The sequence below is a fragment of the Apodemus sylvaticus genome, chromosome 16 (assembly GCF_947179515.1).
Source record: "Apodemus sylvaticus chromosome 16, mApoSyl1.1, whole genome shotgun sequence".
Lineage (NCBI taxonomy): Eukaryota > Metazoa > Chordata > Mammalia > Rodentia > Muridae > Apodemus > Apodemus sylvaticus.
In genome coordinates, this window is record NC_067487.1 from 36,156,436 (window position 1) to 36,173,620 (window position 17,185).

A 17,185-nucleotide genomic window follows, 5' to 3' on the forward strand; every position below is an offset into this window, starting at 1 on the left:
TGTTTTTTCTTTCATGACCTCAGCCTGTTGACCAAAGTTCTCCTGTATTTCTTTAAGAGATTTTTGTGTTTCGTCTTTCATGACCTCAACCTGTTGACCAAAGTTCTCCTGTATTTCTTTAAGTGTTTTTTGCATTTCCTCCTTGTTGGCTTTTGTATTCTCCTGGATTTCTTTCAATGATTTTTGTGTTTCCCTTGCAAGGGCTTCTAACTTTTGATCCATTTTCTCCTGAATTTCTTTAAGTATGTCCTTCATGTGTTCCTGTACCAGCATCATGACCAGTGATTTTAAATCCAAATCTTGTTTTACTGGTGTGATGGGGTATCCAGGACATGCTGGTAGAAGAGAATTGGGTTCAGATGTTGCCATATTGCCTTGATTTCTGTTAGTGACGTTCCTGCGTTTGCCTTTTGCCATCTAGCTCTCACTGGTGTTACTTGGTCTTGTTAGTGCTGGACTCACCAGTGCAAGCTGCCCCTTCCCCGTTGGCCTCTGGTGCACAGCTTACACCCTGCACTGCCTGTAGACAGGGTGCTGCTGTCCAGGCTGTTCAGATCCCGAAGCAGGCACCTGAAGGCTCCCGCTGGGGCCCACAGGATTTATTGGAGCACACCGACTTCTCCCAGCTGGCCGCCCGGAAGCCCCCACTAGCCTCTTGAGGGACCTGGAGATGTGGTGCGGCCACCCAGGCTGATCTGAAGCGGAGAGAGTTGACCTGAGGGCTTCTGCCTGAGGTCTTGCCCCAGATTGTGTCTGTGGACCAGATGGAACCCGTGTGCACCCCCAGGGAGCTCCGAAGGTGTATGCTGCTGTGACCTCCCCTGTGTTCCGCTCACTCCGCTGGGCAGCCGATTTCCCCAACCGTGCTGGCGCACATTAGGTTAGCCTTGTCGCCCAGGCCCTGAGTCCAGGCAAAAGCCTGGGAGGCCAAGGTCCGAGCAAAGTTCCCCTAGGGCTATGACTGTTAATTGGGTCCGCCAGGTGACCCGGATGGCGGGCATGCACGTCCGCGCTCCCCGAAAGCACCGGGAGAGTCTGTTGTGCTAATAACCTCCTGGGCGGGTTGACACACAGATGGCCCACCAAGCCGCCCAGTTCTTGGGGTCAGTCCTGTGCCTTTTGGGGCCTAGACCCCCGTTTTGTTAGCCTCAGGCTACGCTTGTTAGCGGTCTCTGCCCTCCTGAGCACTCTGGGTCCTGTAGGCAAAATGGCGGCGCGTGCGCCGGCCAGGGCAAAAAAAAAACTCCTGGCTGGGTTGGCGCCCCGATGGCCACTCGAACAGCCCAGGGCCTGGGTGCAGGCCAACGCCCGCCAGGCTCAGACCCCTGCGGTGTTGGGCCTAGGATTATGTTTGTGTACCTCAGTCTGTCCGATCTCTGGAGCCCGGAATCAAGATGGAGGTGAGTCTCTCCTGACTGGCGGGAAGCCGAGTTCTGAAGTGGCTTCCGTGCAGCGAAAGGCTCCGCAGAACCGCAGCTACTTGCCGCCCGGCTGGTCAGCGAAGGTCAGTGGTCGTGGGCGCAGGGCCTAACTGGACCCTGTGTCGCCTTGGTTCCACCGCTGATGGCCCTTCAGCTGGACCAGCTACTGCTGCCGCCGCCGCCGCCGCCCCTACTTTTTTTTTTTTAAGATTTATTTATTATATATAAGTACACTATAGCTGTCTTCAGACACACCAGAAGAGGGCATCAGATCTCATTATGGATGATTGTGAGCCACCATGTGGTTGCTGGGATTTGAACTCAGGGCCTCTGGAAGAGCAGTCAGTGCTCTTAACTGCTGAGGCACCTCTCCAGCCCCCCAGAGTCCTACTTTTAAAATGACCAAAATAAAAGGATTAATGAAGTAAGGAAATCAGATCAGGAGCTTAGATAAGAAAGTTAGCAAAGTGGATGAAATATTCAGCGACTTAAAATACAAATTCAAAACCAGAGGGAAAAAATTCAGCACAGAAATTGAATTTCTGTGGTGAAAAACAAGGGAACCCTCACTGAAAATGAACAGATCGATCAGTCAAATAAAAATCGCAGTGAAAAGTGGTGTCAGCTCATGAGACCAAGAAGGATGAGTTTCAGAGGCAGAGGACAAGACAGAGGCAGCAATCCATTCGGACATATATAAAGAAGAAAGATTCATAGGCATGACTGAAACATCTAAGAAGTGTGTGATACATGAAGAGACCAAGCCTAAAGTTCACAATGTAGAAGAGTCTAAAGACATAAGGAAACTAAGAAGGCTAGAGGGTAGCTCCATGGTTAGGGGCACTGCTGTTCCAGAGAACCTGGGTTTGCTTTCCAGCACTCTCTCACCACTACTGTAACTCCAATTCCAGAGGATTCTCTTCTGGCCACCATATTTTTAGATAGCCCAGGTCTACCTGCTCATGGAAGTCACTGCTCACAGAGGACTAGGCTCCCTCACATTAATTATCAACTATGAAAATGACTCAGACATCTGGTGGAAGCAGTTCTTCAGTTGAAGTTCTTTCTTCTCGGGCAACACTAGGTCCATGCTAAGCTAACTGAAGCTAACTGTGACAGTGTTTAGCACAGTAAGCAAGCAACTCCTAATACTAATAGTAGAGGAAGAAAATAAATATCATAGCTACCAATGATCCCACTAGCCAGAATAAAAATCAGCAACATCATAGGAAATGATGAATCCTTCTCTACAAACAGCCTTAAATGCAAATATTTTCAACTCACCATTAAAAGACACAGATTGATTGACCCAGTTAAAAACCAAGGTCCATCCATGTTGGCATGTTCATTGATGTCCTTGTTTGGCTTATTTTGGGCAGTTGATGAGGCAGTTGATGATGTATGCATGTCTAACAATGGAAGAAAGGCCATACGTTTGAGAGTGGACAGAGTTATATGGAAAGGTTCACTGGGAGAAAAGGGAAGGGAGAAATATTAAACTGTTGTCTCCAAAAGCACACTTCACGGGCAAAGATGTCCACAAACTGAGAGTCAAACATGAAAATCAATTTACCAAGCATATGGAAACTGAAATCAAATAGACATAGCTATTCTGATATCTGACATAATAGATTTCAAATCAAACTAGCCAGAAGACATAAAGAAGACCACTACATGTTAATAAAGTAAAAAAAATGAATCAAGAAGATATATTTGTTCAACAATTATTGAAGCTCTCAAGGAATAAAACAAATACCGAAAGACATGAAAGTCATTCAGGAACTGACACAATAGTAGTAGACGACTTTGATATCCCATTCCAATTTTTAGAAGGTCTTTTAAATTAAAAACCAATTAAGAGACTTCAGAGTTAAACTATACCATAACTAACTGTATTTAGCAGATATCAGCAGGACATTCTATTTAATAGATGCAGAGAACACACTCCTTTCAGTGGCCCACAGAATATCCTTTAAAATCAATTAATGAATATAAAGCCAGTAGAAATAATTCTTGTGTTTTATCTGATCTTAACACTTGAAACTAACAGCAATAAAAAAAAAAAAAAATCAGAAACTAGAAGGATATTTAGAGGTGTAGCAATTTGAGTGAATAGTGGGTCACAGGAGGACTGAGGTAAAAGCATTTTGACCTATAGGATCAAATAAAATGAATGAAGAACTTACCAAACTTGTGGGATATCGCTAAGGTCAATCTAAGAGTAAAGTGTGTGCATATAATTGCTTACATACAAGAAGCTGTCACAGTCTCAAATAACCTAAAACCTGCAGCTTTCAAATGGCAAGTTTCTATAAAAGCAAGAAGCCAGACCTACATGCCATACAAAACAGGAAATAATAAATATTAGAACATAATTTCCTGAAATGGAGACTGAAAGAACAAGATGCTCAATTGACCAAAGTTTTTGATCTTTGGAATCTAAGTGAGACTGACAAACTTCTCAGCAAACAAATCACAAGACTGGGAGAGAACACGCCAATTGATAAAATTGGGAATGAAATGGGAAAGATTACAACAGACTCAAATGAAATGCACAGGTTCATTAGGAGATAGTTGAAAATCTTATATTTCAAAAAGTTGGTGAATCAATAATAAACATAGCTTTCAAATTATACTTGACCTACTAAAATTATGTCCAGGAGATATAAACAGCTCACGTCCACAACAAGCAACAGTATTGAGGCAGTAATTAAAGCCTCCTGCAGAGAAAAGCCCAGAACCAGGTAGATATCCTTCTTAATTTCCCAAACCTTTAAGGAAATGCTAAAGACCTAATTACATTAACACTTTTCAAACTGTTCCACAAAATAAAAAAGGGGAGGAATACTTCCAAACTCAGTCTATGATGCTGAAACTTGAGGGTGTGTCTACTTGTGAAATAGTGGCACAACTGTTATGGGGCTAACCAACCACTTTATGCATGGATTCCAGACCTACTTAGGAGGAGAGAACCCATACCTTGTACTGTAAATGCAGTCAAAAATATTCAGAGACACTAGGTCTCCCTAGTACTATACTGTTGTTTAGTTAAATTAACATAGCATCAAACTATCTTCTAAATTTCTATGTTTATACCCACATGCCAGTGATACTCGCCACTTTAATCTCAGAAACTTCCCTTTGTGGCCAATGGTGTTAGTGCAAAGACACACAATTGCTCAAGGCGCTGAGGATAAGTGACTAGAGAGTGAGTGTTCAGCCCTACTCGAGAATTTTGGGTCCTCTCCTGTAAGGCTCTGAAAACATCATGGGGTGGAGATGAATGTAAGAACTAGTGGAGAGGGAGAGGGACGATTAAATGTCATCTGCGGGTATGACACAGCCATTGAAATCACACATTCACAGTAGCTGAGGTTACCTATACTGGTCCTGAACAAAATTAACCACATCAACAATCACGGATGTCGAAGGGATTTATGAGGTTAAACTTCTTTATACTGAGCTATTGGCTACCAAGAGATGCTAAGAGAGGGCAAGACCATGTTCTTCAATAGTGTTTTACTAATGAATATACCAAACCTATAACACAAGGAGAGGTCCTATTTTTTAATCCATCTACATGATGTGAGAGGTATATATGTAAAACTAGAAAGGGGACCATGAAGAGATAAAAAGAGATCTTAAGGGGAGGGAAAGGTTAAATGAATATATGTGTGATATGCAATATTGTTTACTTGACAAGATCCAGAATCACCAAAAAGGAAAGCCCTTGGATAAACCCGTGAAAGGTTTTCTAGATTAGGCTAATGAAGATGGGAAGACCCACCCAATATATGAAAGATGTGCTCCGTGGTCTGTGGTCTTCGGCCTAATCAAAATGAGAAAGCAGGGGCAGTGGTTAAGAGCACTGACTGCTTTGGCAGAGGACCCAGGTTTGAGTCCCAGCACCCACAGCTGTTCTTACTTCAGTTCCAGGAAATCCGGTGTCTTCTTCTGGTCCCTTCCAGCACCAGGCATGCCCACCCACACCGTACTTACACACATGTAGACAAAGCACTCATATATGTAAAATATCATCCAACTACCTTGTCCATCAATAATTTGGGAGAGAAAGAAATCAAGTCAGGCACCAGTGTTTCCTTGCACCCTCCTTCCTGTTTGTGGGTACAGTATGACAAGCCGCTTCCGGTTCCTGCCGACATCCCCTCCCTACCATGATGTTCCCTCAAAATATGAGCAAAAGAATCTTCCTTTGTTACGTTGTCTCCGTTGGGTGTTTTATCACATAATGCCGCATGTGCCGTGACAACAAAGGAGAGAGGACCAGCAGGAATGGCAGGAGTGGAGAAACAGACTAGGAAGAACAGAGAGTCAGTCGTGAAAAACTGTAACGCGGCCCAGTATTCTGTGGGAATTTAGGAAATACTAAAGAGGGGCTGGGGGAGGGGTGTGTCAGACACTTTCTTTGTCCCAAACTTGAATAGAAAATTGACCCTGCATCAAAGAAGAGAGGCTATGTTCTGGGGCTCAGGTGCCCTTCCCCGGGAGAAGATCCACTGACATCTCTGACATCTAACTTAACACAAGTTCTGGCCTTCGTCTCACAGCTTTCTGTGAATTATAAGATGACCACAGGTGAACTGGGGAGGAAGTTAGATCACTACCCTCCTCGTGTCAGACTTGCCAAACTGTAAGCAAATCCACCTTCCTTTATTAATTTCTGTTTTCCAATTCTTTGAGAAATTGAGACAGCAGGTTTATGGACCCAAGTGCCTGGTTAGGCCTGCTTCTCATTCCCACTGCCTGTCCTAAGTGTGGATTAATGTTAGCTTTAACTCCAGCACAGACCATATTTTAAAAAACCTGACTATGTCTCCATTTGACACAGTAAACAGCTTCTCCTATCTAAGTTTAGATCATCAAAAGACTGCAGAGGCCAGCAGGGCACTAGGAGACTCCAAGACTTAACATAGGACCACCCACGGCTCCAGAGGGTGTCCTCCCGCAGGTGGCGGTAGTTTGTAAGTCATCCAGCAGGTGGCGATAGCTCACAAACTTCTAGAGCAGGAAGAGCAGAGCCATCAGAGTAGATGTTCCATTAGATTGCCCCGGAGCTGGGTTCCTTCCTGGCTTAACTAATCCCAGCCACAGTAGGGCTATACTTTAAAACCTACATTTTAGTTTTTAATTCAAAAAATAAAAAAAGCTCACAAACTTATAACTAAGAACTCATAGTTGTTTTGTTCCTTTTTAAGGTAAAATATGCTAAAGGTAAAATATAAGAAAGTGTTGCCACAATGAAAATAATCGATTTGAACGGCTGAAAACAAGTTAAAGTCTAAGTCACCTTCACCCCTTTCTTCATGTACCACTACTAGCTGGAGTCTCCCTAAAAGCACTTTACTGAATTAAAGATAGCGTCTGGTTTATGAGCTGTCTTAGTTAGGGTTTCTATTGCTGTGATGAAACATGATGACCAAGGAGCAAGTTAAGGGGGAAAGGGCTTACACATCCAGACCCTAGTCCATCACCAAAGGAAGGATTAGGAACTCAAGCTGGGAAGGAGCCTGGAGGCAGGAGCTGACACAGTGGCCCTGGAGGGTGCTGCATACCGGCCCACTTCCCATGGCCTGCTCAGCCTGCTTTCTTATAGAGCCCAGGACTACCAGCCCAGGGATGGCACCGCCCACCATGAGCTAGCCCCCCCCCCCCCATTGATCACTAATTGAGAAAATGCCTTACAGCTGGATTCACGGAAGCACTTCCTCAACTGGGGCTCTTTTCTCTCTGATGACTCCATCTCAGCCAGTACATGAGCCTATGATGGCTGATTTTTCCTGTCTGATGGCTTATTCACATAGTTCTAAGTCTATGTACTTAATGCCGGGTGATATCTGGGTACCAGGGTATTAGTAGTAAGTAATACAACCAGTGTCCCTATAGTCAGGGAGCTTACATGTAAGAGGATCTACCTTAGTCAGGAAGATATATATATATATATATATATATATATATATATATATATATATAGAGAGAGAGAGAGAGAGAGAGAGAGAGAGAGAGAGAGAGAAATCCTAGTAAGATAGCTCATGAACCAGATGCTATCCTTTCTTTAGTAAAGTGATTTTAGAGTGACTGCAACTGGTGGTGATGCATGAATAAAGGGACGAAGATATATAAATATACATAACATATACAAATACACACATACACACACACACACACACATATATATATATATATATATAGAGAGAGAGAGAGAGAGGGAGGGAGGGAGAGAGAGAGAGAGAGGCAGAGAGGAGAGAGTATTGTTATATTCCACATTCCATAAATAATGCATCAGCAATGATAAGCACCACTAGGGGGAAAGACTGAGATAAAATACTAAGTCATTATCAGGTTATATGGCTGGCTCTAAACCTCCCAGTGACTAACATATTTCTAATGTGTCTTGACCTCCCCTGATGCAGAACCCAACTGTGTGCATGGTTGGGGCACCACACGCAAGGGTAGAGTCGTTTCTCATTACCTGATCCTGAGCTTCCCATCTACCTCTCACTGGCCCCTTTTTGGAACCCCAGATTGTCATGTCTACAATCTTAAGTGCAGACTTTCTACATGAGTTTTCTGAGCTGCCTCTTTAATGACAAGATGTTATTTCCTCAACAAGAAGCATGGAGGTTCCATTTCCACCTCAGTATGTATAGGACTACTTCCTGACACAGGTGTACACTGTGCCCTTCTGCAAACTTCAGCTACTCTGGCAGGATATCTATCATAAATGGAAGATCCTGTAGTTTGGTACTGCACCGTAAGAGTTAGTTATAAATCTGAGAGAGGTTAATAAACACCTGCTTCTGGTCTCCACAGGCACACACATACATGCACGTGCGCGCACACACACGCATGCATGCATGCATATACACACCATGTACATATATACATAATTTAAAATAAAAAAATGAAAAGCAAAGAAGAAGTAAGAGGAATGTGTGTGTGTGTGTGTGTGTGTGTGTGCATGTGTGTGTGTGTGATTTCAGTGTTTCACCCTTGCTGAACTAGAACTTTATATTCTTAGGTCATTTGGCTCAATTTTTAAAAATATTGCTTATGGCCCACTGAACTGTTTTCACAACCCTCGAGTGTCCTGAAGTCTGTAGCTTGAATAATACTGGATCAAGTACATCAGGAAATTAAGTAGAGTTTTGTGAAAGTGTATACTAACATCTAAAGGCGTAGAGGAAGGGAACATTAGTAACACCCATGAATGTTGCATATACTTATTTTTGACAAGTTTCTTTTGGAGGAAGGCAAAGCTTTGAGCCAAGAGTTCATGGTCAAGCCCAGTGATTATATGCATCTAAAGCACCTTGATGCCTGTGTTTACACTGCATTCAGTGCGAGCAAACATACCCTAGCGTGGAGAGGAGGGCAGTGGTGGCCTTGTGGTGAAGACTCTAGAAAGTGGATTTGTCAGAAATCTTACAAGTGAGATAAGGTTGGGGGTGGCTGTTGAAAGTGGGGCTGCATTTCCCCAGGAGGCCGAGGATGAGGGTCATGGAATTCTGCTGAAGAGGTCTTTTGATGTATTGTTAAATAAGGTCTAAGAGTATTCTTGGACATTGTTCAGACACAAAAGGGTTAGGAACTCCAAGGAGGAAGATAGACCCTACCCCCACACCTTTCAATATCAAACTATTCCCCTAGCTAATGTGAAGACCACCTCTTCAATCTCTTATTTAAAATAGCCCAAGTTTCATCCCGCAGCTGACTCAGCTACATACATTCTTCCTGGCTCCAGGGCAGGAATTCTATCAGATGGTAGACCAGTTGTACCAACAGACCCAAGGATCTCTATGGTCTTTTTTATCTCCTTTTCCTCACTCCGTTGACTATTTGGTATTTTCTCAGGGTGAAAGTTTAAAAACACTGTAGAAACTCTTCCATCAGAAAGCAACTTGTGGTGGATTCTGTTTGTTATTCAGACAGTGATCTCTGTGTCTTAGCAGTTCATGATTTCTTTCTGATGGAGGTGGCTTTGTGATGGTTCATGCTCAGAAACCCTCTGCTGCACCTCGAGTTCCTCTCTGGCTCAGTCTTGCTTTAATCAATATGCCAATACTTATTTGAACATGAGAGCAGATTACTCTTGTTTCTATTTTTTTTTTTTTTTGAAAATGTTTCTTGGGCACAGATTAATCTCATGGTCCAGAGAGAGGCTGGCTTGCTCTTGTCACAGACTGTCTGGAGTTTTCAATTACTGTTGAGTATGATTATGGATTAGAGAGAAGCTTTAACCCAGGCATAGTCTCTGGGGTAAAACTGGCTCTGCTTGCACGAATAGAGAACTGTGCAAGTCAATGACGGCTGTGGCTGGGACTCTGCAAGCTTAGTAGCCACTGATCTATTCCAACAAGAAGGATACTATTTGTTAATTGTAGCCATAAGAGTGCTGGCTTAGTCAAGGACTCTGAATGCATAGCTGGTGCTTAATGTCTGCAGACTCTGTAGCTACATATTCAACCAACCACAGATGGGAAATATTTGGGGTAGAGGGATTGTGTCTGTATTAAAGATATAAAGACTTTATTTTCTTGCCACTGTTCTCAAATGTTGTGTGACTTTTCCTCATAAGAACATGAACAGTGAACAAATGTTTATTCACCCTAGATAGGGCATCTAGGATAGCCCTTCTCCGCCCCCAAGAAAGATTCCATCTAAGGCTATTTTCATGAACCAGTGGGTTGTATTGAGGGTTTGTACAGGAATGTGCATGCATGCTTATTTACAAAAGTGTAGGAGGCTCAAAGGCAGATGGGGGATCAGTCACAAAAGTTTTTGTCCCTGAGCTTCTATGCACCACATGTGGGAAGCCCCATTGAGGAGTCTGCTCTCCCCCGGCCATTCCTTCCTGCTTACACAGTCCTAGGGAGAGGCCTTCTGAGCACTGTAGCCTTCTGAGCTTCCTGGACACGTTAATAACTTCTATTGACTTCCTGGGTCCTATTTGTTACTTTCTGCTGTCCTCTTTCCAGGAGGAGATGCGTCAGTTCTGGGGAAACAGTTATACAATGTCTGAGTAATGCAGCACCATGTATATAACATTTCCATTGGAATAGGTACTTTAAAGAATCTACAGATGATTTAAAATATGCAAGAGTCTATAAAGCATATGAACATACAGTGCCATTTTATTTAAGAGACTTGAGTATCCATAGATTGAGACTGTCAATGGACACCATGGCTCTACTCCATAGTTAAATCATGATATTTAACTACTGTGTGAAATAATTTGAGGAAATAGATACATTTCATGTTTGTTTGTTTATATATTGTTTATATATATATGGTTGAGGTCTGTGAGGTCTGTCTCCATGCCCTGTCCATGGACATCAAGGACTATAGACAACTATGGAATGCTGAGTCAGAGAAATCGCTTTCTCCAGGGAAAAGCACACCAATTACTCATCTAATACCAAATGATCAGCCCTGAAAATATACATTCAAGCAACATTATATAGACTGATCGAGTATACTTAGGAATATATATGTATATACATAGATGGATATAACAACAATTTTAATGAAGAAAGATATCATGAATTTGAAAGAGACCAAAAAGGGGTAAAAGAGAGAGTTTGGAAGGAGGAAAGGAAAGGAGAAATGGTGTAAATATAATCTCAAAAATGAAAGAATTTTATTTAAGTATAAGAACTAGAAATATGGCTCAGTGTGTAAAGTGCTTCCTTTGCAGGCATGAGGACCAGAGTTCAGATCTTCATCATTGGTTGAGAAAGCCAGGTGCAACTGCACATATCTATAACCACAGCACTGGGAGACAGACAGGTGGATACCAGGGCCTGGCTGGCCAGATAGTCTAGTCAAAATGGCCAACTACAGATTCAGTGAGAAAACCTGGCTAATAAGGTAGAGAACAGACAAGGAAGAGACCCCAAGTGACACTTTGTCTCCACACATGCAAGCACAAGCAAGTGCACATGTGCACACACTAAATAAAACGTGATATAGTGACAACAAATCAAGTAGACAGAGCCAGCAAAAAATCATACCCTGAGGAGGTGAGCAACCAGGCCTTTTGGTTCTCCCCTACAATCCCAGCACTTGGAGGCTAAGACAGGAGGATTGCCATGAATTTTGGGTCATCTTAGGCTACATATTGAGTTCCAGGCCAACCTGGCTACTAATGTCTGGATATAACTGAATGTAAAGCTTTCTAATAGAGTCTAATAATAACAAAATTATTATCTAATAATTATCAAATTATTATCTAATAATTAGACCATGAGAAGTAAAAAAAGATAAAAGATTGTTTTTTAACTAGGCACAGGAATAAGAAATTGCCAAAATTCAAGCATGGCAATGAATAGCAAGTTTCAAAGTGGTTTTTATTGTACATGGGGAATTATATTTTGTATGGCTAGATTCCTGTTAACGCTTCCTTATTAAAAATTAAAGGTGTCAATATGAAGTGTATCTGACTACTGGCAGATCCATTTAACTCAAAAGAAAGAAAACCCTTAAAATCAGAAGAACTGTGGTCAACCAATTCCTTCGATCACTTCATTTGTTTCTCAGCTTTTAGAGACCAACATCAAATAAGCTGTGCTGTTGAAGACCTGTGTCTTCTAGCCGCAGTTCAAGTTGATATTTATAAAGTATCTCTATGTGCAATAGAATAACAATAAATCAAACAGATAGAGGGAATAAAATCATATGAAGATGAGTATGCAGTCAGACATTTTGGCTCTCACCTGTAATCCCAGTACTTGGTAGACTAAGGCAGGAGGATTGCCATTAGTTTGAAGCCATTTTAGGCTACATAGCAAAGTGTGTGTGTGTGTGTGTGTGTGTGTGTGTGTGTATGTGTGTGTGTGTGTGTGCGTGAGAACACAAGAGTATATTTATTCATCTCTATGTTTGCATAAGGAAGTACACACGTTTACAGGCATGTGTGAAGACCAGATGACAACCTCAGGTGTATTTCTCAGCCACTGCCCACCTTCTTTTTTTGATACAAGGTCTTTTCACTGATCTGGGAGTACACCAAGCAGGCTACCCAGCAAGCTCCACCTTCCCAGACATTGCAAACCTTTTCCACCATACCCAGAATTGTGCACATGGTTTTCTGTGTTCATCAAGTACCTTCTGCATGGAGTCATCTCCCTAGACATTAAATGCCTTAATCTGTGTAATTCAGTCTTCCTGATGGTACAGCCTCTGTTCACCACACCATGTACTACTTACACCATCCCTTCTGGGCCTAGGTGTTTCTTTACTTCAGAACCTCTTGGTTTGCATAGAAACGATTCAATTCTGAGATCTGTTGTTTTAGAGTCGAGCTGTTATTAGCCTGCCTCTGAATGAAGGACTTGTATATTTTCCTGCTGAAACATAATTCCTCTCAGCCTGTCCTTGGTTTTGTTTTCTTTCCCCCAGTTAGCTGGTTTGTTTGTTAGGTTGCATATCTTTTTATAACGCATAGTTACAGAGCGCAATGTGATGACTCGATCTAAGAACCAGCCAACTCAGAACAAGAGTATTCTTTTCATTTTCTGTCTTCCTGTGATTTATGGTTGAGGTGCTTTCTGAAAGTACCATGGAGCTCAAATTTGTAAAAATTCAGCTTTGACATACATTTCCCTAAATGACAAATTTATCACCTTTACAGTTATTCTAATTATCGGCATGTTTTATTCTTTTCTTCAATCTTAGTTTGTATTTTCAAGTCACTCTGGGGTTCCCATTTTTAACTGAAGACAGGATTTTTGTTTCTACTCTTTCTCCTTCTTCTATGTGAGTTACTATTTATGTCAATTGGGATGAAATAATATATTCTTTCATCAACTGTTTATAAATTGTTAACTTTTGAACTTAATTAATCGATTAGGTAGTAAATCTGTTGTTAGCCTGCCTATGAATGAAGGACTTTTTTTTCCTGAGACCTTGTTCTTAAATTAATTCTAAAATTAATCAATACCTGTTATCCTTCTTTTGAAGGATGAAAGACCCAGGGGCTTCACGAAATTCGGTCCCTTTTTGTCGTCCATGAAACCTCTCAGTATTTCTGTCCTAGCTTATGTAATGGCCACAGCTTCAGACTTTGACAAAACCAGAATGCATTATCCCCAGGATTAATTCTCTTCCTTCTCCCCTATCTCTTCTTTCTCTCCCTGCTTCCCTCTCCCTTCAGTTTTTTCATAAATCATTAAAGATCCATCAGTGATACACTATCTCTGATAATGTCTGTTTCACTTTTAATACCAAACCATCATCATCTGAGTTTATCAAACACAGAACTTTGTTTAGGTGATGGTTTTCTCTAATCTCTGTGTCATAGGACTGAGGAGGGGTGCCAGTGTCTTGAGTATGAGCAATTTTCTCACTGGGATGTCTAAAGATAATTGAACTGTGTGACTGTCCACAGGGGCCATTCTAAGGGCCACAGAAAACTCAGGAGACTGGTGCTTGGTCACACCACAGAATTGGTCCTCTTCCTGGGTAGACACAAGAACACTGAGCATCCCACACAAACACATCTCATCTCCCTCATTTACCATTCACTGTCCTGTTTTGGTTCCCAGTCCAGATGCAGGATGTTGACTAAGCTCTGTCTGTGGGGAGCCAGTTGGAAACAACACATCAGCATAGTAAGGTTTGCGCCTCCTTGTCCCAAAAAGCTCCCCACTCCTGCTCTTTTCCCTCTAGTCCCTTCCTGTTGGTATAAAAACATGTATTGTCTGCTCAGTAAAGGTCATGAAACCTAGAGGAAGAACGATTTTGGAGGATGTATGGTGAGGGGGGATGTGAAATTGGAATGTGGTTAAGGTTCTGACTAGCAAGGCCAGGTCACAAATGGCCGTGCAAGACTTTGAAGTGACTCAGGCTGTGGCTCTTCACTTTTCCCATTTCCCACCTGACCACACACTCCTTGAGCACTTGTACCGAGATGTCTCAGCTTCTTTCCATAATTCACCATCTCTCATTCGAATAGCCTTTTCTCCCAATCCATCCTTATCCCACCGGTCACAGAGGGTTTTTTTGTTTGGTTTTGCCTTGGTTTTGTTTGCTTGGTTGGTTTTCAGCAGATCCTATTCACAACCCTTTTTTTCTTTGTCCACATTTAGAATCAATTTAGAAGTAAGTCAATGCTATTAGCAGATAGTCATCCTTGGGTCTGATAAAGGCTGAGTTAGAAGGCAAGCTTTCTCTGAGAGCCAATGTTGGTTTTCCAGGACCCTCTGCCTGGTATGGAACCTGTGGTAGCCTGCTTGGGAGGCATGGTCTTTGTGACAGTCCTACCCAGAGCCACTTTTGTTCCCTAGTCCTGGTGAAGAAAGGCTACAAGAGAGAACAAGTTTGCCCCCAGTTCCTCCTCCTTTCCAACATCTCTCAGTTCATAAGAATGGGCCAAATGCTTCTGCCTGGCAGAGTGATCCCTGCCTCCAACTTGGAGGGAAGGATGGAAGAGACTGGACAAGATCTCAGTGATTCTTAGTTCTTATACTTCATCTTTGTCAGGGAAATTTCAGGGCTGGGGAAAAGGCATCTCCATCGGGGCTTCCATAAGGTGAGCTGTTAAGACAGGCTCCCCTGAGGCCAGTGTGCCATATGATACTGACCACCATTCAGACATACATTCCCAGTTTAGCATACTGGACACAAAGCTCCAATCGCCAGAGAATGTGAGCTCATACTGAACTAACTTCTCATTCCTGTAAGAGAAACTTTGTAGTTGTTTCCTTATCAAACTTTGGCTGATGTGTAGCTGTCTGAAGCAGGTCCATGTCAACAGGGTGAATTCTAGGGTCACAGAAGTTAAAAAACTCAATGGTCATGAAATGTATTCTGACTCCTTATTTGTTCCTGGGAAGAGGTGTGTGCGTGCATGTATGTCTGTGTGTGTTCATGTGTGGGTGTGCCCAAAGACAACCTCTGATGCCATTCTTTAGGCCCTGTCCAGTTTGTTCATTGTGACAGGATCTCTCTCTGGAACCTGGAGCTCACCAAGTCTGTTTGGCTGACTGTCCAGTGAGCCGCAAGGATCTGCCAATCTCTGCCTCCCCAGTACCCAAATTACAAGTGGTTACCACCATGTCTAACCTTTTTTATTCTATGGGTTTTAGAAATTAAACTTAGGTCCTCATGCTCATGTTGTAAGCACTTTCTATCTCCCCAACCCTCATTCCTTATTTTGTTGAGAATCATGGGCTCTTAACACGATTAAACTTGCCTAACAATGGAAGTACTACGCCCATCTCACAAGACCAGAGATATTTCCAATTATACCATATTGATCATCAGAGAAACAATGTGCAGAAACACCATGATATGTTTAAAAACCTCAAACATATATGGACTTTATAAAATAAAGGGCATCCTTTTATTGACTAACAAGATTTGTACTTTATTATTATGTTTCCCTAATGTGAAAAACCACAGAATTTGTTTTGCATTCAGTTTGTGGTTTGACTATTATGATTCTAATAAGTGTCTGATTTTTAATGTTCTCTTTTCTTAATTAACAAAGTGCCAAGTAGAAAGAGATAAGTTATGCACTTTAATTACAGCAACCCCAGGCCATTTGGAGAATTCTTATCAGTAGCATAGAGCGTACGGCCTACATGCATTGAGAAAATTGGTGGAAGCTTCTGGGGTGTGAGATGGAGGAGACAATTCAGAAGAGCAGTGGCTTCCATCCCAGGCCTTGTGGAGTCATGGGGGCCCTGGTTTTATCTGTATTTATTTCCTTCCTTCTCAGTGAGCACGAAATGGTGCATAATCTGGATCACTATCAAGGACTGGAAGTTTGCAATGCTGCTGAGGGGATGCTGTGCAGTGTCAGGAGCTCTGTACTGATGACATCCCTTTTCTGGAACCTTCCATGCACTCTCCAAGACTCAGTTTACTCCTTAGTGAAGCAGATCTTGATGTCTGCATACAAGGAGATGAGGGAGGGTGGTGAGGAAGGAGAGAGGAGGGAATGCCGTGCATGTCAGAAAATGTCATACTTCATAAAGCCATTCGAAAGCTGCTGAATTAAAGAAGAATGGAATTTGGGACACAGAAGGCAAGAGGTAACAGGAGATGTGCCACTTTTCTTTGTAAAGGTCCCGGGGAGGCTGGAAGTGGCCGCTATGGACCTGGGTATGTCACTGATCCCGGCGTGAGTGAGGATGATGATGGATCTGAAGACGAGTTGGACCTGGACGTGTCCTTTGAGGAGGTATGGTCACAGGTGATGTTGACGCCAGAGTGCTTTGTTTCCCTGGTGACCACAGCAGGTTAGCCATGGACCATGGGCACTGAAGTTCAGACTGAAATGGGCCCATTTGCTCTCAGCATGGATTTGTTTCCTCTATGAGACTGGGATGGGAGGAATAAATTAATGCTAAGGAGTTTCCTAGCTGTTGCTACTTTGTTTCCAACCCAATTCCCGGGTAAAAGAAATCTCACCTCAATCAGTTAACAAAACAAGCTATAAGCCTAGATTGGGCAGATCTCCCACTACCCTACTCTATTCCCATCTATGTTATCCCATATAACTTGCAGTTTCTCTAAGCCACAAGCTTCTCTCTCTGCAGCTTTGATTCCTTCTTCCTCCTGTTTATCCCCCGTGGCTCCTCCCCTAGACTTTCAGCTCCTCCCACTTCCTCCTGCCCAATCATTGGCTCAAGCCTTTATTTGAAAAGTTAAGGTGAGGAGAAGGTTCACAAGGCAAGTCCTCATCTGCAGCCCCTCTGAGGAGTGTAAATTGCCTCTGTCTATAACTTGCTTTTCAATAT

At 42.6% G+C, this 17,185-nt stretch overlaps 1 protein-coding gene across 2 annotated transcripts in view; it reads left to right on the forward strand.

Annotated features, from left to right (window-relative positions):
* Positions 1–17,185, forward strand: part of Egflam (EGF like, fibronectin type III and laminin G domains) — a 184,121-nt gene that overhangs the window by 120,584 nt on the left and 46,352 nt on the right. For both annotated transcript variants that reach the window (XM_052159847.1, XM_052159848.1), the window contains one exon: positions 16,511–16,626. In XM_052159847.1, coding sequence (XP_052015807.1) covers positions 16,511–16,626 — 116 coding nt within the window. The remainder of the gene's footprint in view (positions 1–16,510; positions 16,627–17,185) is intronic.